Source organism: Panthera leo, chromosome E2 (genome assembly GCF_018350215.1).
Source record: "Panthera leo isolate Ple1 chromosome E2, P.leo_Ple1_pat1.1, whole genome shotgun sequence".
Classification (NCBI taxonomy): Eukaryota; Metazoa; Chordata; class Mammalia; order Carnivora; family Felidae; genus Panthera; species Panthera leo.
Genome location: NC_056693.1, coordinates 44460132 through 44480977, shown reverse-complemented (window position 1 = coordinate 44480977; position 20846 = coordinate 44460132). Strand labels below are relative to the sequence as shown.

General features: G+C 37.8%; 1 protein-coding gene across 5 annotated transcripts in view; it reads right to left on the bottom strand.

Moving 5' to 3' along the window:
* LOC122209114 (cytochrome b5 type B) overlaps window positions 1-20846 on the bottom strand; it is a 110349-nt gene that overhangs the window by 68738 nt on the left and 20765 nt on the right. For 2 of the 5 annotated variants that reach the window (XR_006197456.1, XM_042920758.1), the window contains exon 4: window positions 12121-12149. Coding sequence is in view for 4 of the 5 variants with exons in the window: in XM_042920758.1 (XP_042776692.1) it covers window positions 12121-12149 (29 nt within the window). In the remaining variant the exon portion in view is untranslated. Of the gene's footprint in view, window positions 1-7103; window positions 7623-10958; window positions 11654-12120; window positions 12150-20846 lie in introns of those variants that run through there. The other 3 variants (XM_042920761.1, XM_042920760.1, XM_042920759.1) reach the window with 3 other exon arrangements.

Below are 20846 nucleotides of genomic sequence, written 5' to 3'. Positions count from 1 at the left end.
AACAAAGATGTTCGAAGAGATCTGTGCTAGTTCACATGGATGGGACAGATCATAAACAAGTCAGCTCTATTTCTTCCAAATGTTTTCTAGGACAGATTAAAAGGTACATTTTTGTGTTACTTACTTACTTACTTATTTATTTACTTACTTACTTATTTATTTATTTTTAGAGTGTGCATGCATGCATGCGAACGGGAAAGAGAAGCAGAGAAAGAATCCCAAGCAAGTTCCACGCTCAGCATGGCGCCCAACGCAGGGCTGGATCCCACAACCCTGGGATCATGACCTGAGCTGAAATCAAGAATGGAACACTCAACTGACTGAGTCATCCAGGCGCCCCTGTACCACAATACTTTAAAATGAAGAGAAGCATAGTTGAAGTGTTATCTTGTAATTTGTCAGTGAAACATAAGGCAAAGTAGTTCAATGCAGGGCAGGGCAGGGGTTAGGATGAGAGCTAAAGAAAAACAAAACAAAACAAATGTAAAGGATTCAGGGAAGAAAGGGTGTCAAATGGAGTCTTGGAGAGCTGTTTCCTGTGCCGTTCAGGATGTAGCGTCCCCCATTTCTCTATTTGTTCCTGATTATCAGACTTCTTGGGTAGTTAAATCAGTGGGCAGATTCATGAGAAGCTTCATTTTTACTCTGGACACCATCTGCTGTTCTGTAAGGAGATGCCACCTCTCCTTTCTGAAAAACTCAGATGAGGAAACTAGAAAAACAAAACCGCAAAAGCAAGATTCTCTAAGGAAAAGTGAAATTCAAGCACCTGGTTTTTTACTTTTTTTTTTCTTTCCGGGTCCACGTAGTGCTAAAGTTAACGCCAATGTGGGGCGCCTGGATGGCTCAGTTGGAAGAACGTGCGACTCTTGATTTCAGGGTTGTGGGCTCGAGCCCCATGTGGCGTGTAGAAAATACTTAAATAAATAAAACTTTAAAACAAAAAATAAAAATAAAGTTAACCTCAGTGTTTGAGTACAGAGATCAGGGCCAGGAGCAAACGAGGGGCTGGCACTGATGAATAAAAAATGCCATGTCACACTTGTAACAAACAGCATTTGTTATTTGCGCTATGTTGTGCCTCTTTTGATCACACTTCAGCTTGAATTATCTTTTTAGGATGTAACAATCTCAAAAACTGGAAATGACCGTGTCCAAATCTTATGGTACATGGCACGAAGTACAGGATTTCCACTTCTCAGATGTCCACATGATTTGTAGAGATAAGAAGAGGCTAAGTTCAAGCCAACCAATTACCAATCACTTCTCATTTAAAAACTATAAGTTTACCTATGTGTTTCCAGGTTAAATCTTATCAAGGGTCCTAGACTGAGTGATGGGACAGGTGAAGTCATGCAAGAGCTTCTCAACTTTGCCACCTAAAGATTTCATCAATAGTCCTCAACTTTCTTTTATTGATTGCCTTTGATCAAAAGTTGTTTCTGGGGCACCTGGGTGGCTCAGTCAGTTAAGCGTCCAGCTCAGGTCATGATACTGCAGTTCGTCAGTTTGAGCCCTGGGCTCTGTGTTGTCAGCCTGTCAGCACAGAGCTCCCTTGGGATCCTCTGTCCCCTCTCCCTACCTCTCCCCACTTACGTGAACTCTGTCTCAAAAAAATAAATAAAACATTAAAACAAATTTTTTCTAGTAACATAGTAAAAATCTAAATTCTCATTAACTGCTTTCAAGAAGCTGTTTTGCTGGGAATGCAAGCTGGTGAGCCACTCTGGAAAACAGTATGGAGGTTCCTCCAAAAACTAAAAATAGAACTACCCTATGACCCAGCAATTGCACTACTAGGCATTTATCCAAGGGATACAGGTGTGCTGTTTCAAAGTGACACATGCACCCCCAGGTTTATAGCAGCACTATCCACAATAGCCAAAGTATGGAAAGAGCCCAAATGTCCATCGATGGATGAATGGAGAAAGAAGATGTGGTGTATATATACAATGGAGTATTACTCGACAATCAAAAAGAATGAAATCCTGCCATTTGCAACTACGTGGGTGGAACTGGAGGGTATTATGCTAAATGAAATTAGTCAGAGAAAGACAAAAATCATATGACTTCACTCATATGAGGACCTTAAGAGACAAAACAGATGAACATAAGTGAAGGGAAACAAAAATAATATAAAAACAGGGAGGGGGACAAAACAGAAGAGACTCATAAATACGGAGAACTGAGGGTTACTGGAGGGGGTGTGGGAGGGGGGATGGGCTAAATGGGAAAGGGGCACTAAGGAATCTACTCCTGAAATCATTGTTGCACTATATGCTAACTAAATTGGATATAAATTAAAAATAATAAAATAAAAATAAAAATAATTAAAAAAAGAAGCTGTTTTGCAAGGGATATGAGAATCATTTTAAATATATTGTTTCCACTGAAGCAACAGGATTCTTTTCAACAACCAAGATTTTTCAGGGACTCCTAAGACCATGCCCATTTTTTAGTAATCTACTAATTCAGAAAATGATTATTATTGATGGCATTTCATTGAGCACACACAGAAACACCTGTATAGAAAGACTAGCAGCAGATACACCAAGCACATTATTCATTTTGGTACAGCTGAAGCTGAATTTTTATCCGAGAACCTTCAATAAAGAACATGGAAAGTTTAGGGCTGTGTGGCCTCACGCAAGTCAAGTCACTGGTAAAATGTGGACATCCCCATCTATGGTGTAAGGATACTGTAAGGGCAAGGATCCAAAATGCCATCAAAGGTACTGCAAGGCACACAGTATATGGAAGATAAATGATAAATAGTATTACAGCTCTATCCTCATGTTTCATCTGACAGCAACTCTCATCTCTCCTGGATGCTTTATAAAAGAAAGTTTTTTAGGGGCACCTGGCTGGCACAGTTGGTGGAACATGCAACTCTTGGTCTCAAGATTGTGAGTTCAAGCCTCATGTTGGGTGCAGAAACCACTTTAAAAAAAAAAATCTTAAAAAAAAATTAAGTTTGTTGAGCACTAGAAAATATGTGATTAAGCTGAGTGTTCCTTTAAATACACAGTACAGACACCTATTAAGCTAATTAACGTTAGGTTACCAACAATACCTACAATTACCAACAAACAGTTTAGTAGATTGTGTGGGTATTTCTTACCTTAAATTTACATAATTGGAATCACAATCTTCTACTTCAGGTTTTTAGGAACCAACCAGGATTTGTCAATTACCTGCCAAATACTCAGCATCATGAAGACTGCAGTCATATGAATTACTAGGATTGGAGATTAAACATTAGATTCAAACACTAATAATAAGAATGGGACTATCCTTTCCTGTTACTAATTCACGTGAGAGTGAAATAACCAAGCCCTAATGAACGATGTCTCATTAGTAGTGTTAGAAGGCTATCAGTATGTTTCAAAGGTAATTATAAAAATTGTTTATTTTCCTTGTTTAATTAACACACTTGCTAGAACTTCAATCTCAGTGTTTAATTTTCCCCAACAGTTTAGCTATTTCCAAGAAAAACAATCATTTGAAGACTGGCATTGCAGATAACAAAATATTATTACCTTGTACTGGCTTCTCTTTACCAGATGGTTTCAGTAAAAACAGAACTCCCAACTGGTCTACCTGGTTGCCACTTCATATCCATTAATACAGGACAAGTCTTCATTTTTGCCTCTCGTGATTATCAACTGAGCAACTCACTTCAAAGAAAGAGTAGCAGAAAGAGTCCTGAAGAACCACAGAACTCCCCATCAAGTTACACTAAACACAATTATTTGCATAGATACAGGTGACTTTTATGCTTCTCAGAATCTTTTCTTCCAGAACACCTTAGGATTACAGAGCCAACACTTCTGCTTTAAAAAAAATAATAATAATAATAACTATAGTCAGGGCAAGAAAAGGAAAACAGTATCTTTATTGTGTGTGGTTCTAACAAACATTCACTGTGTGCACATTCCAGCAGAAAGAGACAAAGATCTTTGTTCAAAATATGCTGAAATAAAATAGGTAAACAAACTCCATTACTGAATACACAAAAAGAATGTTAATATTACTCGTTCACAGTTGAGGGTGAAGTAAAAAGAAAGGAAGCTAAATAATCATATTTTACCCAACTAGCACATGTTGGATATAGGTACAGGAAAAGTACAGCTCCTAAAATTCATGAGTAAGATGCTAGATACTGGGTTGGTAACTCGGGTTACCGGAATCTCCCTCTGAAATCACCCCCACAAATTCCAAACCAGGCCCTTTCAGAGAATAACACCCAAATGTGAAGTAAACTCCCCATTCGTTCTGTGATATCTGGCAACAGAATGAGATGGCTTTAAAAAAAAAAAAAAACAAAAAACAAAAAACAAACAAACAAAAAAACCACCAATCTCTTGTTGAGACATGTCTGAATCCACTTCTCCCAGGGAAGGAAGTTATGAACGTTAACGTTCTGCATTTCAGTCTCCTAAAATGGAATCTAACCAGATAATCTCTTGAGATGTGAAGCCCGAGACACCGTGTGTAATGATATGCCTGGCCCACAGAGCATTTCTCCTTGCTCCACACCGGGACTAAATGAGCATAAACTCAACGACGCTCTTATCTCACAACTTGGGCATTTACGACAATTGCCCAAAGAACTTTACAGGCTCAAATTATAGGTTCCCGTGGATTTTTGCTTCTGCTTTAGGGGTCGCATAAGAACTAAACACTATCAATTTTGTCACCACCACTTTCTTGTCCTTACAAATGTGGAGTCATTTAGAAACCAAAACCGATTCCTGAGGGACAGGGACTAAGAAATTTTGGAGACCTGGCACCGACATGCCTATTTTGGTGGCACCCATTTTCCCTCCTCTCCTTTCGTGACCTCCAGACATCTTGTGTCTTCCCTGGGAATAAACAACCCAACACCCCAGAGACCAGTTCTAGGGGGCACCCTCAGCTGACAGGGACCGGCTCCACTTGCTCTCCAAAGGGGTTTGCACCACCTACCAATGTTGAAACTGTTTCGAGAATTTGAGTCCTACCTCTGCAAACAAGGCTTTTCTGGTGGGTTTGGCTAACATACTGTATTATCTGATAGTTTAGAAAAACCTCTGCAAACTCACACACTAGCTTTACCTTTCGCCTGACTGTTGATGTAGGCAGCAGAATAACAGTAAATGGACCCAAAAGTGGTTTTTATAATACAAAGTGACATCACATTAGCAGCAGATCAAAAGAAGCCCTGGGTGTTGGATGGATTTCATGGATGGTAGAGACAAGGTCTGAAAACCTTTTCCTCTGGCTCTGAGTAAAAACAAGTCCAGATATAAACAGGAAAAGACAACCAATATGAAATAGAAAAACATACCTTTTGTGTTGGTGTTCACCCTAAAAATATCCAAAAAAAAAAACCCCACCAATTTTACTTAAGGCTGTCACTCTTTAACATTTCTTATAAGCCAGATGTTTTTCATTTAATTTTACAGACTGCCAACATACTCCTAATTGATCCAACTTATCTGCTGGTTTAGTTTCAGCCTAAATGTTCCCCTTCCAGTTCCTCAATACTCCTTTGTTCTTTATTTCTACCCCAATGTGACCCATGTAATCATGCAGCTTAATTATTACAGCAATTAGATACCAATTCATATTCAAGGCAACCCTTCCGTATGCCTTCAAATGGCAGGAGCATCAACACTTCTGTTCCATAATAACCAAAGGTTTTTTTCAATAAATTGTCTAAAAGTGGCATCTTATACAAAATTTTCTAAAGATAAAAGTTTGACTATTCCCATATCCCTGATATATAAAAGTCTCTCAAAAATCCCCTGAAATTTCTCCATAATATCATATCCAAGTGTACAAATACAAGGTTAATATTCTTTTGATGAATTCTGAATACACTCAGCTGCAAGACTTGGGTTGAACCTTTTCTTAGTTTGCATGGGCAGACACTGCCTTGCAGGGCACTTTCCTGTCCATGGCAAGCTGTAAGCGGGGAGGAGACAGCAGTATCCAGGGTCCTTCTGGAGCCAAGTTGCTCCCTGCTACATAGGACAATGGCTCAGAAGCAAACTGGTAATCCTTAGAAGATTGGGAGAAAAATCACCACAAACAGTTGTTGGCAGAAAACAGCCAGTGTACTGTGTCATCAGGTGATTCCACGGGGGAAAACAGTTAGGTCAAATAAGCCAGAGAAAATTCCTGAACCAAGAAGAAACACTAACAGAATTCTAAATAATGCCCTACTATTCAATTAAACATTCATCCAAGGGATAAAACGACTAGTTGTTGTTTCTTTCTTTCTTTTTTCCTCAACAGAAAAACAACAAAACCACAAATTGGAGCCATGAAGATAAAATATAGATGAAATGGGAAACATTCTTTTGTCATGATCTCCCCCTTTCGAATGCCACTGCACTATGGAAGTTATGTTACTGGGGCTAACAAACAAAAGATCAAATACTGGATCTCAGAGCAAGTGGAGTCTCTTTTGTAAAACAGGGAAGGAATGAAAAAATTCGCTAATCAATACATTTAAAAGCAGAAATCCCTAGTGAAGTTCTACAGATACAATTATAAGTTTGTATTTTACCAATAAAAGATGGTTGGTTGGGGGGAAAAGAAAAGAAAAGAAAAAAGACGGCTAGAAACTGGTGTCAAACCAAAGCAAAGAATGAAGTGTGGAAAAAAAAAAAAATGAAGTCTTTGGTGCTTTTCCTAAACTCCTGTCCTAAAGTAGTGTTTTCAGTATTTTTCAAAAGAAAGAGGACTACAAATTTACCCTATCACCCCAATTCATCTCTCCCCTCCCCTCTTTCTCTCCACTCCCAAGAAATGCAACGGAAGCACAGTTCTGCCCAGCACCACTTGGACTTGGGGGGTGGTGAGAGTTACCTGCTAGACTAGCTTAGGAGGGAGGAGAGGATTTCATGGTTCTTCCTAGTTTTAATAAATATAAACAAGGAACGAGATCATTTGGCAGTTGTGTTTTATGCTATAGGTGCACAACTTTACTTCATTAATTAAATCCCTTATGATAAATAATAGAATTAAGTATATATATATACACACATATATACATATATATGTGTGTATATATATATATAAATATATATATATATATATATATATATATATATATATATATACTTCAAAGAAAAATGGAAAAAGAAAAGCTTCAAAACCAGAGTGTTGCCCTGTTAAGAATGTCTAATGTGCATTCAAAGTATTGGACACCAGGCATTTTTACCAAAGGACAATGTCACAAGGACATCTGGATTGTAATTATAAAACCAAGTCTGGAAATGCAAAGGGGGCTGGTGGAAGCCAGTGGAGAGAAGGGCCACCGGCAGGGACACAGGACAACAAGCAGGTGCTTTGGGAGTAAGGCTCTGGGAAATGAAGGACACTGGCCCCAGGTCTGGGGTGGATGTCTAGCCAACCATCTGGGTTCCAAGGGGGAAGTACACATCCGGCAGGATTCGAGAAGAGGGTATCGCTTGGCCTCCAAACAAGTCTCTAGCTCGCACTCCCAATGGATATGCTTTCCAACTTCCACGCTGTCTCCTCAGGAGGATTTGCTTTCCGACGTGTAGTAACGATACAGGAAACCTAAGACAATAGCGCCTATGATGGGCAAAATCCAGTATGACCAGCAACTAGAAGTGGGGGGAAAGCAACGAAGCCGTGAACACTTGATACCAAATATTTGCTATCTTTCAACATCCACATTTTAATATTTTCATGAGCAAAGAATTTCGATTTACTTTGGGAAGTTTAACTACTTTTTTTTTTCTTCCAAAATTTTATGTAAGTTCCAGTTAGTTAACATATAGTATAATACCAGTTTCAGGAGTAGAATTTAGTGATTTATCACTAACCTGTAACACCTAGTGCTCATCACAAGTGCCCTCCTTAATCCCCATCACCCATTCAGGCCATCCCCCACCCACCTCCCTCCATCAAGCCATAGTTTGTTCTCTATCATTAGGACTCTCTACGGTTTATGGGGCGCCTGGGTGGCTCAGTCGGTTGAGCATCCAACTTCAGCTCAGGTCATGATCTCATGGTTTGTGGGTTCGAGTCCCATGTCGAGCTCTGTGCTGACAGCTCGGAGCCTGGAGCCTGCTTCAGATTCTGTGTTTCCCTCTCTCTCTGCCCCCGCCCCCACTCACACTCTGTCTCTCTCTCCTTCAAGGATAAATATTTAAAAAAATAAAATAAGGGGCACCTGGGTGGCGCAGTCAGTTAAGCGTCTGACTTCGGCTCAGGTCGTGATCTCACGGTTCGTGGGTTCGAGCCCCACGTCAGGCTCTGTGCTGAATGCTCAGACCCTGGAGCCTGTTTCTAATTCTGTGTCTCCCTCTTTCTGTCCCTCTCCCACTCACACTTGTGTCTCTCTATCTCTCAGAAATAAATAAACCTTAAAAAATTTTTTTAAAAATAAAAAATTAAAAATTAAAAAATTAAAAAATAGAATAAAATAAAAAAGAGAGTCTCTACAGTTTGCTTCTCTTTTTTTATCTTATTTTTCCTTCCTTTCCACTATGTTCATGTTTCGTTTCTCAAATTCCACATATAGGTGAAATCATATATTTGTCTTTCTCTGGAGTTTAACTGCTTTTATCACCCAAGTAGCAAAATAAATAAATAAATAAATATTTGCATTGGCATGACAATATTAAACAATTAAAAAAAAATTTTTTTTAACATTTATTTTTAAGAGACAGCAGGGGAGGAGTAGAGAGAGAGAAGGAGATAAATCTGAAGCAGGGTCCAGGCTCTGAGCTGTCAGCACAGAGCCCGACACTAGGCTCGAACCCAAGAACCGCGAGATCACGACCTGGACCGAAGTCAGATGCTTCACCGACTGAGCCACTCAGGTGCCCCAATATTAAACAATTTTTAAAAGATAAAAACCAGAATGTGTAGTATGATACTAAAAATATATGCCTCTATATACGCCTCTATATGTGTTTTTATAAAGACACATAGCAGTTATTTCTGGGTTATGAGATTAGGGATGGCTTAAATTTTTCTTGTTTGGGGGTGCCTAAGTAGCTCAGTTGGTTAAGCGTTTTACTCTTGATTTCAGCTCAGGTCTCACAGTTCGTGAGTTCGAGCTCCACAGTGCAAAGCCTGCATGGAATTCTCCTTCTCTCCCTGTCTGCCTCTCCCCTGCTCATGCTCTCTCTCTTTCTCTCAAAATAAATAAAAACTTCAAAACAATACCTTATTTGTATTTTGTTTTTCACATATTCTACAATTAACATTTTTCAACAGGAAAAAAGCTACCATTTTATACATATAACTATAAATTTAGAAGCAATACCATCTAATACAACTATTGGCAAAGTGATATCTATCTCATCTGTATTTTCTACATTTAATCCTCATGACAGCCTGAAGAAATAGATACTATTAGACCCGCTGTATACGCAGGAAATACAAGCTTGGCACCCAAAATCACAAAGCGAAGTTAGTGATGGATTCCTGATTCCAATCAATGCACTTATTCTCTAGTTAAGTCTGGACACTAATAAGGATACACACCCACATGGAACTAAAAACTTTAAATGACAGTTGGCTTGAGAAGGCCTGTAAGAGACTTTCCTTATGAATTTCAGGACAGTCATCACTCTCCTTAAAATAATTCTTCTCTAGTACAGCTTACTAGCACTCTTACTTTTAAGGTGTAGTTCTTCCACGATCCAAATGACCTGCATGCCCGTCTTACTAAGACATATGCAGCCTTGGTATTAAAAGGTTTTTAAGCCAATAAAACCAGCTGAGGTTCAATAATAAAACTGCTTCTCCTTGCCTAAACATGCCTAGTGCTTTGTACATTTCAGAATGGCAGAAAGCTGCTCCAGAGAAGTTTAGAATGTCGGCCGAGTAGCTTTGTGTAAAAAAAGGAAAGCAAGCGAGTTGGCATGTACAACAGCAATATGGCACGTGGGGACTCTGCAGTCATGTCCCCACAAAGGTGATCAGTTCAGGTATCTCGGAGAACCACCACAAGACACAAAAAAGTTTTAAAGTAGGCTCCTTGAGAAAACACCAAAGAGACATTCTTCAGCACAAAAGACTGAAAATGGTTGGCCGCCAATCCCCATATAATGTTTTGTAATACTTAACTGTCACTGGGCATAGAAGCAGAGGAAATGGATTTATGCTGAACCCAAAGAGTTCAACAGTAACGTCTTAGCCATAAGACAGAACTCTCTTTTGGAGATTCGCTCAGGTTGCTGCATGTAGTTGTGACTCATTTGTTTTTATTACTTTGTAGTATTCCACTTTATGAATATACCAGAATGGATTCATTCATTTTATTAAGGAATGGTTATTTGGGTTGCTTCCAGTATATTACTCTCTTGAATAATGCCCTTACGAACATTCTACTATGTGTTTCTTGGTATACTTGTGCACACATTTCTCTCGAGTATATCCCTAGATATGGAATTGCTGGGTCAAAAGTTATTCATATTGTCCAATTTACTAGATAATGCCAAATTCTTTTCCAAAGTGACTGTACCCACGTACACTCCCCTAAGAGGGTCTAAGAACCTTGGTGACCCACTTCCTCAACAGCTCCTCTTATTTTCAGAATTCTCAATTTTTGCCAATCTGGTAGCTGTGAAATACATACCTTAAGATTTTAATTTGTATCTCTCTGATAACAAATGAAATTAAACCTTTTTTTGTGTGTGTCTACATTTGTTTCCTCTTCTCTAAGGTGCTTGTTTAAGCCTTTTCTCATATTCTACTACATTATTTTTTAATTGATTTGTAGGAATTCCTTTTGTATTCTGCACAATAATTCTTTTTTTTTTTTTTTTTTTTTTTAATTTTTAACGTTTATTTATTTTTGAGACAGAGAGAGACATAGCATGAATGGGGGAGGGGCAGAGAGAGGGAGACACAGAATCCGAAACAGGCTTCAGGCTCTGAGCTGTCAGCACAGAGCCGGACGCGGGGCTCGAACTCACGGACCGCGAGATCATGACCTGAGCTGAAGTCGGCCGCTTAACCGACTGAGCCACCCAGGCACCCCTCTGCATAATAATTCTTAACGAGTGTTATGTGTAGCCCAAATCGATTGCAAGTTTATGGCTTGTGTTTTCAAATTCTCTACAGAGTAGCTGGCTGAGCATAAGACCTTAATATTAAAGAAGCTGAATTTACTAATAGTTTCCTTTAAGTTTAAATTTCTTACATTCTTTGTCCATCACCTCAAATAAAAAAGAGGCAATACTTTTATAGGGGGAAAAAAACACATCTCTCTCTCTCTGAAATGTTTTAAGTGGGAGCTCAGAAAGATGAAACAGATCTATATAATCTCTATAAAGATTTTTTACAAGCCAAGGATTCCAGTCATTTCAAGGGCATTTAAGGGATGACAAAAATATACCTTTCAGAGTTCATACTATTATATTACTAAAATGACCGCAAGGGATATTCATAAGTAATCCTTTGAAAGAAACCAAATTCCTGAATATGCATGCAATACATAATTTTTTTCTTCTATAAAATGCAATAATAGCACCCACCTTACAGAGTGGTTGTGGGGATTAAATGTGATTAAGTTTCAAGTAGAAGTTGCATAGCTGGGCTGAGCAGCACAGACCGTTGGCTTGATTTACCAGCAGTTACTTGTCCTTGCATATTGGCCTCTCGTTGAATGTGATCCCAATTTATGTCACAACATGATTTAAAAATTACTCAAGGCACAAACTTTTGAGATTACTCTAAATGACTGAAACTGTAAAAGTTAATTTTGCTAATGGTAAGGAACTACTGAATGTGCAGTAATTTTGGCCAAAAAATAGTTGTTAACTGTCCTCTTTTTCTTAATTGAAATATCATTAACATGTACCTGAAATATAGTAACAAGATGTTACATTAGTTTCAGATGCATAACACAGTGACTCAACAAGTTTATACTTCCACTGTGCTCCCCACAGCGGAGCCGCCGTCTGTTTCCGTACAACGTACAAGGTTTCACAATACCTCCGGACTGTATTCGCTGTGCTGTATGTACCTTTCATTCCTTAGTCAAACCGTACTCTTAAGTTATGTTGTACATGTATATTTATGGAAGAACCTCTGGCCAGATATTAAGTTGAGCATAAGGAAGTCCAGGGAATGTATACTAACCTTTTGCACGTGGCATCTTTCGAAGGGTCCTGAAGAAGACGCGTATTAAAAAATTTCAAACAAAAAGAAAGATTAATAAAGTATGTAAATCTTGAATATCTACATACAGAACTTCATCTTTCATGCAATTTGACATTTACAAATCTAATGTGATGGGAGCACCAAGAATTCTATTTCTGGTAACATACTGGTACTCCCTAGTGAAGAACAACTAATGAAAGCATAGAGAAATGGCCTAAACTTTTTTAGATGTAAAAAAAGAAAAAAAGGGAAAAAAAGCTACTGATATAAACTATACTGAAAGGGACTAATTGCAGTCACAATGATATGCCTCATTCAGCTGGGCTTGCCACTGGCAGTAGTTAAGATCACATTTTCTGAACACATATTTTAAAAAAAATACAAACTCTTGTGACAAACAGGTCAACTGTGAAATGCTCTAAAGCATGCCGAGGACTGCTTTGTAGCTTACAGAAATGAACTGGTTTACTCTATGAAATCATAATAATTATGACTATAGACCTTAGGGCTTATTCAACATTGAAATGGGAAGAACAGAATTGGGGGGAGGGGGAATACCGAAATAACCTTAAAAACAAAATTTTGGCAATAAAAAGCAAGGAAGTACTGACTGATACATGCTTCAACATGGATGAACCTAGAAAACATTATGCTAAGTGAAAGAAACTGGATACAAAATACAACATATTGGGGCACCTGGGTGGCTCAGTTGGTTAAGCATCTAACTCTTGATCTCAGCTCAGGTCTTGACCTCAGGATTGTGAGTTCAAGCCCCTCACTGGGCTCCACACTCAGCATGGAGCCTACTTAGAAAATAAAATGAATGGGGTGCCCGGGTGGCTCAGTCAGTTAAGTGGTTTGTGGGTTCGAGCCCCGTGTCATGCTCTGCACTGACAGCTCAGAGCCTGGAGCTTGCTTCCAGATTCTGTGTCTCCCTCCGCCTCTGCCCCTCTCCCACTCACACTCTGTCTCTCAAAAATAAATAAACATAAAAAAAATAAATAAGTCAAACAAAAACCACACAACGCATTATATAAATATTACGTAAGAGTATTAATATGAAAGGTTCGGCATAAGCAAACCTAGTGGCGGAAAGTAGATCTGTGGTTTCCTAGGGTGGGGGAAGAGGAGTTAAAGGGAAATGAAAATGACTGATAATGGGTATGGGGTTTCTTTCTGGAGGGATGAACATGTTTCAAAATTATTGTAATTACGGTTGCATAACTCTGTGAATATACTAAAAACCCAACTTGTTCATCTTAAATAGGTGAATTGGATGGCACATTAATTATATCTTATAAATGTGTCATTAAGTTCAATTTAAGTGGGGTGCCTGGGTGGCTCAGTTGGTTAAGCATCCAACTTCGGCGCAGGTCATGATCTCACCGTTCATGAGTTTGAGCGCCGCACTGGGCTCTGTGCTGTCAGCCTGGATTTTGGATTCTGTGTCTCCCTCTCTCTCGGCCCCTCCCCTGTTCACACTCTGTCTGTCTCTGCCTCTCTCTCTCTCTCAAAAAATAAAATAAACATTAAAAACAAAAAGTTCAATTTAAGTAAATACCAAATGAAGTTATTGATTCCATTAATTAGCTGTGTATACAAAAGAACTGCTAACTCACTGCCAGAGGACAAGCCCATTTGCATAGGTTACTGCTGCCCAAAACATCCTCTTTGCCAATATGTAGAAGTATGCTAGGGTATGAACACAGAATATTAACCGTGTTTAACCACAATTTTCAGTAATCTCCAAGAATTTCGAAAAACCCTACATACTGGCCTAGATACTTCAGAGCAGATCGTGAAATGAGTTTTAACTTCATGTATCCAAAACACTGCCAGGCAAATGAATACATACCCCAAACACAAAAGAAATTAGCCTATAGGCAAGTAAAACTTCTAATAAAAAGTGTCAGATAAATCAAGTTAAAATACTACTACACTTCTTTGAGACCTTGATGATTACTGTTATCTGGGACATTTCTACTAGAATATCATAAAATCAGGTTAAGTAAAATGTGTTACAAGCCAATCTTTGAGAAAATACAACCAATGTCTTATAGATTTGGAAGGTAGCGGTTTCAGTAGTAATGGTAGAGTATGTATCAATTTATAATATTGCCTTTTAAAAGATTCCACTACAGTAGCCATGAAATAACTGAATTCCATCAGGAAAATATCCATGGTCTTTTATGCTTTATCCACATATATACCAATGATTTGCAGAACAAAAAATGTATGGTTAGTATAAAAAAACTTTGAGACCATTTCAAAAGCTTATAGGAGAGCATTATGGAGAAATGTACGTGTTATGTTTAATCTGTAATCATAGTAAAAGCCATATGGGTCACATAAATGGATTCTCTAGATTTCAAACCTTTAGGATCTTTTAAAACTAAAAGCCTGGAATGTGTGGTAAGTGGAGTGAGTCTCAAACAGTGCGGGAACCAACTGAGAAAACAAAGAGGCAAAGACCAGACAGAAGGAAGACCATAATATGCTCCTAGTGTAACAGTTTCTAATAAGCAACAAAAAAACTTTAAATATATATATATATATATATATATATATATATATATATATATATTTTTTTTTTTTTTTTTTTTTTTTTTTTTTTTAAACTAAGTACCTCAACTCCTGTTTTAAGATCATTCCACCCCTGGTGGCAAAAAGACCAACTTCTCTACCACTGGAGGAAAGCAAAGAGAAAGAAATGTACCTTCTCTTTGGGATTCTGACAGCCAAGTAAATGTCAAACTACAGTGACTCCGCTTTTAATCAACTACAATGAAAGAACTGTTTAAGGCACTGCTCTTAGAAGCCAAGTACCTCAGCCAAGTTCGGAAAGAAGCCAAATAAGTTATTTTTAATTTAACAAAATTAAAAAGAAAAGGTTCTGTTAACACAAAACCTTCCTTCACCCCCATGCCACCATTCTCTCCATGCTGTTTCCCAATTCCCATTTCTACTCCAAAGCTCGGTGTTAAATCTAATGGATGCTTAAATGAGATTCCCATAGTTTATGATGGACTTTAACTTCTCCCTTTGTGTATTCAGACATATCTGGCTGGTTACGTTCTTGCCCACATTTTAATTTACACGCAAGATTCTTAGGAGGACGGGGACTGCTCAGTCTTTGGCATGGAAAGCTGTAATTGCAATACTCTGATTTTAGTTGTAAGAGAGCAGATCGAATCCAGAGTTCTTCTACCAAAAGCCTTACCAAGTAATTAATATGCATGTTTCTGGAATACACTTCCAAACCACTAAATTATTTTCAGTCTACTCTGATTTTAGTTTAAAATTAACAGAAAAGAACTATTTAAATAAACTGGTTCCTAAACGTCAAGGTTCATTAAGGCTTTAATTCCACAAACAAACAAACAAACAAACTAAACAAGGACTCTGTAGGATAAAAGGGGATATTTCATGGTATCTGAGTAGCCTTTTAATAAAGCTACTCATAACTGAAACTGTCAACTGCCTTCAAGTTCAATGCTAAATCAGTTTCCTCACAAAATGAAAGGCTCAGACCAGATCAATTTTAATTCTAAAGCCATATTTAATTGACTTAACACAATTCTCTAACCCAAGGGTATTTTAGCAAAATCTACAATAGCAGAAAAAAAAAAAATCTACACTAGCAGACTTCTAAAGGTTAGAGAGAAGGAAACACTATTCTCCCATGTCTGGAAAGACTGACAGAGCATGGCCCACATGCAGACTTTTCTTATCTTACACCAGGTATATAAAGATATATTTTTCTAGATACTCTTCCAAGAGACACTGTGCCCTAAGTATGGACTTTTTTTGATATGGTTAAGAGAATGACAAAGAAATGTCGTAATTGGCAAACATATGGGAAAGGATTTATTTGGGGGTCAGTGGGCGTGGTTTCACTATGAAAACTGTTTATGAAACATGAGACAACACATGCTTAAGGAATAGTGTACTCTGTCACCAGGACATAAATATTGGAAACAATGCACCAGAATTAGGATTACGATGCATTAAAATACATGCATACATATATATGTATGTATGTAGATATATATATATAGATAGGGCATTTATAAAATGTACCTTCAACCTCAATAGTTCATATTTAGATTTTAAATGGAAGGGAAATCTATTGCAAGGTATATAAGGAGCTTATGTTTTAATTCTTAAACTGGATGCTTGCTATTCCAAGAGGATTCCAAGTTTTAAAATTGGAAAAAGTGGATTTTAAACCACATGACACCTTCGGTAAAGCTAATGAGTATCTGGGTGGTTGAATACAGCTTTTTATTTAGAACACTTTGGTAGCTATGTAGCCAGCAACTTATGAAAAACAATTTTGGAACTTTTGGCCGCAATATGAATTTTACTATTAGTTTCTTAAAACCCAAAAAGTTTGTTGAAATACATGATTTCAACATTTTATAGTCCCTCCTATGGCCATGTGTGGATCTTGAGGACAGCCTTCTCAAAAGCTCCAATGTATTAACAATTACGGTCTTATAAAGTACGTACCATCCCTAGAGGCAGTCCAGTCAAGTAAAAAATATTTCCCCGCATATGGGGGCAAAATTCACAAATGAAAAACACCCTTCAGACAAATTTCTGTAGGACCGTCTCAAGAACCCACTGTGATAACACATATAGGACATTCATAGAGTAATTTCTACTGGGACCAAAGAAATGAAAAACTTGTTACACTAGAGGGCTGATTTGAAAACGATGTTACCTTGTCCTCCTAACACCTTCTCTTGCAAAACTACACATTATTTCTAACTAAAGTGTCATGAGGAGAAGGCATTAATCCTTGAGATGCCTCAGCAATGGGAAATTTGCCTTTCAAGAGGGCTTTTGCCATTACATTCTATGCTTTATTTCAAAATATTATGTTACAAAAAACAAATGCTAGATGAAATCAGAACAATGAAACAACCCTACAAAATTATTTGGTAAAGAGTAATCTAAAGGGCATCGGCATAACCATTCCAAACTTTAACAAATTAGGTTGTAGGTATGACAGGAATATTAAACAATTCTTACAAGGAAATTTTTGGTACTATGCAACCAAGTAACTGCATTACATAATTACAAACAATGTATTCTTTTTAGATTCTCTTCCATAAAAGAGAAAGTAAACTGAATGCTATATGCATGTAAGAGAAAAATGTTGTGTAACAAAAGTCAGTAGCATCAGGAGTAAAAAAATAGATTTGCCTTTAAATGCAACTTATAGATTGCTTCTAACATAAAAGTTAACATAAAAGTTAAACTTCTTAAGTTAAAAAATGAAGTTTAAATAACATGTTAAGCCTTTATAGAAACGATATTATTTGTTTAAAAAAATACATCAGATCCTATTACAGCAAATGCCATCTTACTGAAATTTTTGTCCATGGAATATCGATAAAGAAAAATCAACCACAATAAAATTTTTAAGTAAAAAGAAGGTACAGAGCAAGATTTTTTTTTTTAAGGAAGGAATGATTGGTCTGCCTATCAACTGATCAATCAATGGACGGATCCGTCCGTCCATCTGTTTATATTTATGAATGCATAGAGTCTCTTTGGAAGAGTAAACAAGAAAATGGTAGCTGACTACCTCTGGGGAAGGGACCTCGGAGACTGAGAGCTGGAGATGGAAGGGAGTCATTTTATATACATACATACATAACATATACATAAAAAGTATACCTTTTTGCACTATTTCAATTTTTCACTATGTACCATCATGTACTACCCATTCAACAATTTAAATGGAAAATGGTCCAGGTACTGAATCTATTCACTTCAATGATATCTGAAGCAGCTGAACTGTTGCCCAGATAACATCTATGGAATAAATCAGTGAAATGGTACCGACTTCTTTCGTCAGGTTCGCGTTCGTGTGTACTGCATCTCCTGAAGTGGTGGCACATCAAACAGCTACCCCACCAGCGAACGCATAATCCAAAGGGAGACGTGACTGACCACAGATGTGCCTAGGTTTCTTGAAGCGCAGGAGAAGGGCAGGCCAAATGGCACAGAAAACTCAACGCACTTCTAAGGTGCGTTTCTATAACCCAAAGCATACCAGAAAAACGTTAACTCATGTAGAAATAGAAGACTGACGGCTTGCAGCATGGGGACTAATCCAGGGAGGAAGAGATTCAAAGAGACAGAAAGGTTTTTAAGTCTGGTTTATTATCTGAAGACTGAAACAGGTGAGAAAAATATCTGTCGCCAGATTTGTAGTTTCTAAGCTTTTACATTTTAGTATTGTACTATTTCAGGGCCATGGACCTCGGGCATTATCAATCTAACAAGAAAACAATGGTGAGCATCAATTATTTACCTATGTTAAAGCAAAAGCAGTATGAAAGGCAGTTTGCAAAAAACTGACGAAAGGTTCCAGATTTAGATTGTGTAATAGTACATTCTGGGTGGCTTTTTTTTTTTTTTTTTTTTTTTTTTTTAATTTTGCCGAGGGGGAGGCTGGAGGTAATAGTTTCAGGGAGGGAAGAGATGGGAAACTTTGGGGGGAGAAGAGAAGTGGAAAAATGAAGGAAAGGAAAAGAAAGAGAAAGAAAATGAAACCTTTGTCTCCTAAGGCAGAAGACACCTTTTAATTAGGCTTAAAAAAAAAAAAAATCACTTCTTTGTAGAGGTTCAGAAACCCTTAACCAAAATAAAGTATTAATGAAATGAATTTTACATCCTTTTCTTCATGGTGAGTACAGAAAAATTAAGAAAAGAGACATCTACATCTTAGACACAGAAGTGCCTATTTAATTTGTAAGAAATAAATCTGAGGGACCAGGAATGTCTTCCTGGAACTGAAATCAGGTTGGACTATATAGCTCTATAAAAACCTATGTGTGGTCTTGAAATTTTCCCCAAAGGTTTTCCTTGCCCGATCTGCCTGAAGTACAGCAGTGTGACTGAAAACACTCAATAACCTACTCTCTACTTAATGGAGACTGTCCTTTGGGTACAAGAGACATAACGAAAAACAGAGCTTTGAAAATACTGCCTTTAGTCACTCACTGTTTATACGAGGCAGGGGCCAAACTACATTTGGAAACCTCTAAATTATTATAGAATTCAGTGAGCTAAAAGGATTTCTTTTTCTGTATTTCTTACAAAAAAAGTCCAAGGCTCAACAGTTTTAATTTAGCTGAGACATCTCTAATTAATTCTTTGGCCTACAAAAGGCAGACAGTGCTTTCTAGAAAAGAGAATTCAAGTTCCCAAACTTTTCAAATGAAAAGATGGGCATATCTTTCAGCAAGAAGTCTGGTGCTTGGCTACCTGGGTTACTTTAAGTGCAAATTCCCAAGTCCCACCTCCAGAGATTATGAATCAGTAGCAGCGGGAGCCCAGAAAATAGACATTTCAGACACATGCCCAGGGATTCGAACACAGATGGCCCACCGGACAGAATTTGAAAAACACCGCTCTCCATTGCTAAGAATGATCCTAATCACATACTGAACTAGCAAGGAAGAAAAACAGCAACAAGAAGCAATTTGTAGAATTTCAGACATTATAATTCCACAATTTTTTCTATTGCTTTAATAAAGGGTGCTCTCATGACTGTTGTGTAAAAGTGGGTGATGGCTCCCAGATACATGGTGCTTCTCTTATACAAATGGGAATATCCCCTGAATTAAATGTTTACTGTAACTGAGACCAATGTTTTCAGACGTGTTCAAGATACTCAGCAAGGCTATGCATAGCTCCATCTTCACCTTCATTACGAGGGGAAGACAAACCAACCACCAGTGCTCACGTAGCATTTAAAAAACCGCTCTCGTCTCCCTTCATAAACAATTCACCAGTTCAGAGTAGCAGAGTATAGCAAGACGGAAGAGTTAATTTCCACAGACACTTTGGATGGCAGAGCAACAGATGGCAGACACTGTCAAGCAGTCTCTCGGGTTGAAAGAATTCCTGTGTCTAGGCCAACTTCAAGTGCCGTATCAAACGTGTTCAGTAATTCCAGGTCAGTAAGGAAAGGGAAGCAAGAAGCTAGCAGAAGGAAAAGGGGAAGAGCGCTGCCTCCAGGATGTTCTAGGTGGCAACTAAACTGCTGTCCCTTTAAGTGGGAGGGCAACAGACGGAAGTCAAGAAATGTGTGACGCAGTCAAGGAAATGAACAGCCCTGCTTGTGGGAAGCAAAATGGCTTCCAGATTTTGTTCCTGGTAGGTCCTGCAGCGCACATTAAGGTTTTCAAATATTTAATCGTTTCTTTTTGCTGTATCACTGAGTAAATGAAACGGATGTAGGCCTATTTGAAACTGCATGACACAAGGATTAAATCTGGGTAATAGGGACAGAAAGGCCCATTCTAGTAATTACTCCAGTCTGTAACTCCTTCAAAGACTTTCACGTGAAAATCAACTTTCCAGTTATTTTCCCAACACAGAATTATTCTCACAGTATTTAATGTAAGAATAATAAATACTTTTCTACAACTGAACCCATAAACTAATTTCCTTCAAAACCGTACAGAGCATGGCTTTAGAATTTCCTTTTTTTTTTTTAAAGCAAGTACAAGCATGAACAAAATGTTTCCTACTGTTCGAGACTCAGCTATTCTTTTTTTCCTGAGATGGCAATGAGTCCAAGCTCCTGAAAAATAGGATTTTTGCTTAGGAAAAAAAGGAACACTTCTCTTGTTAAGATAATTAAAAAAAAAAAAACAAAAAAAAAAAAACATTCTACCTGA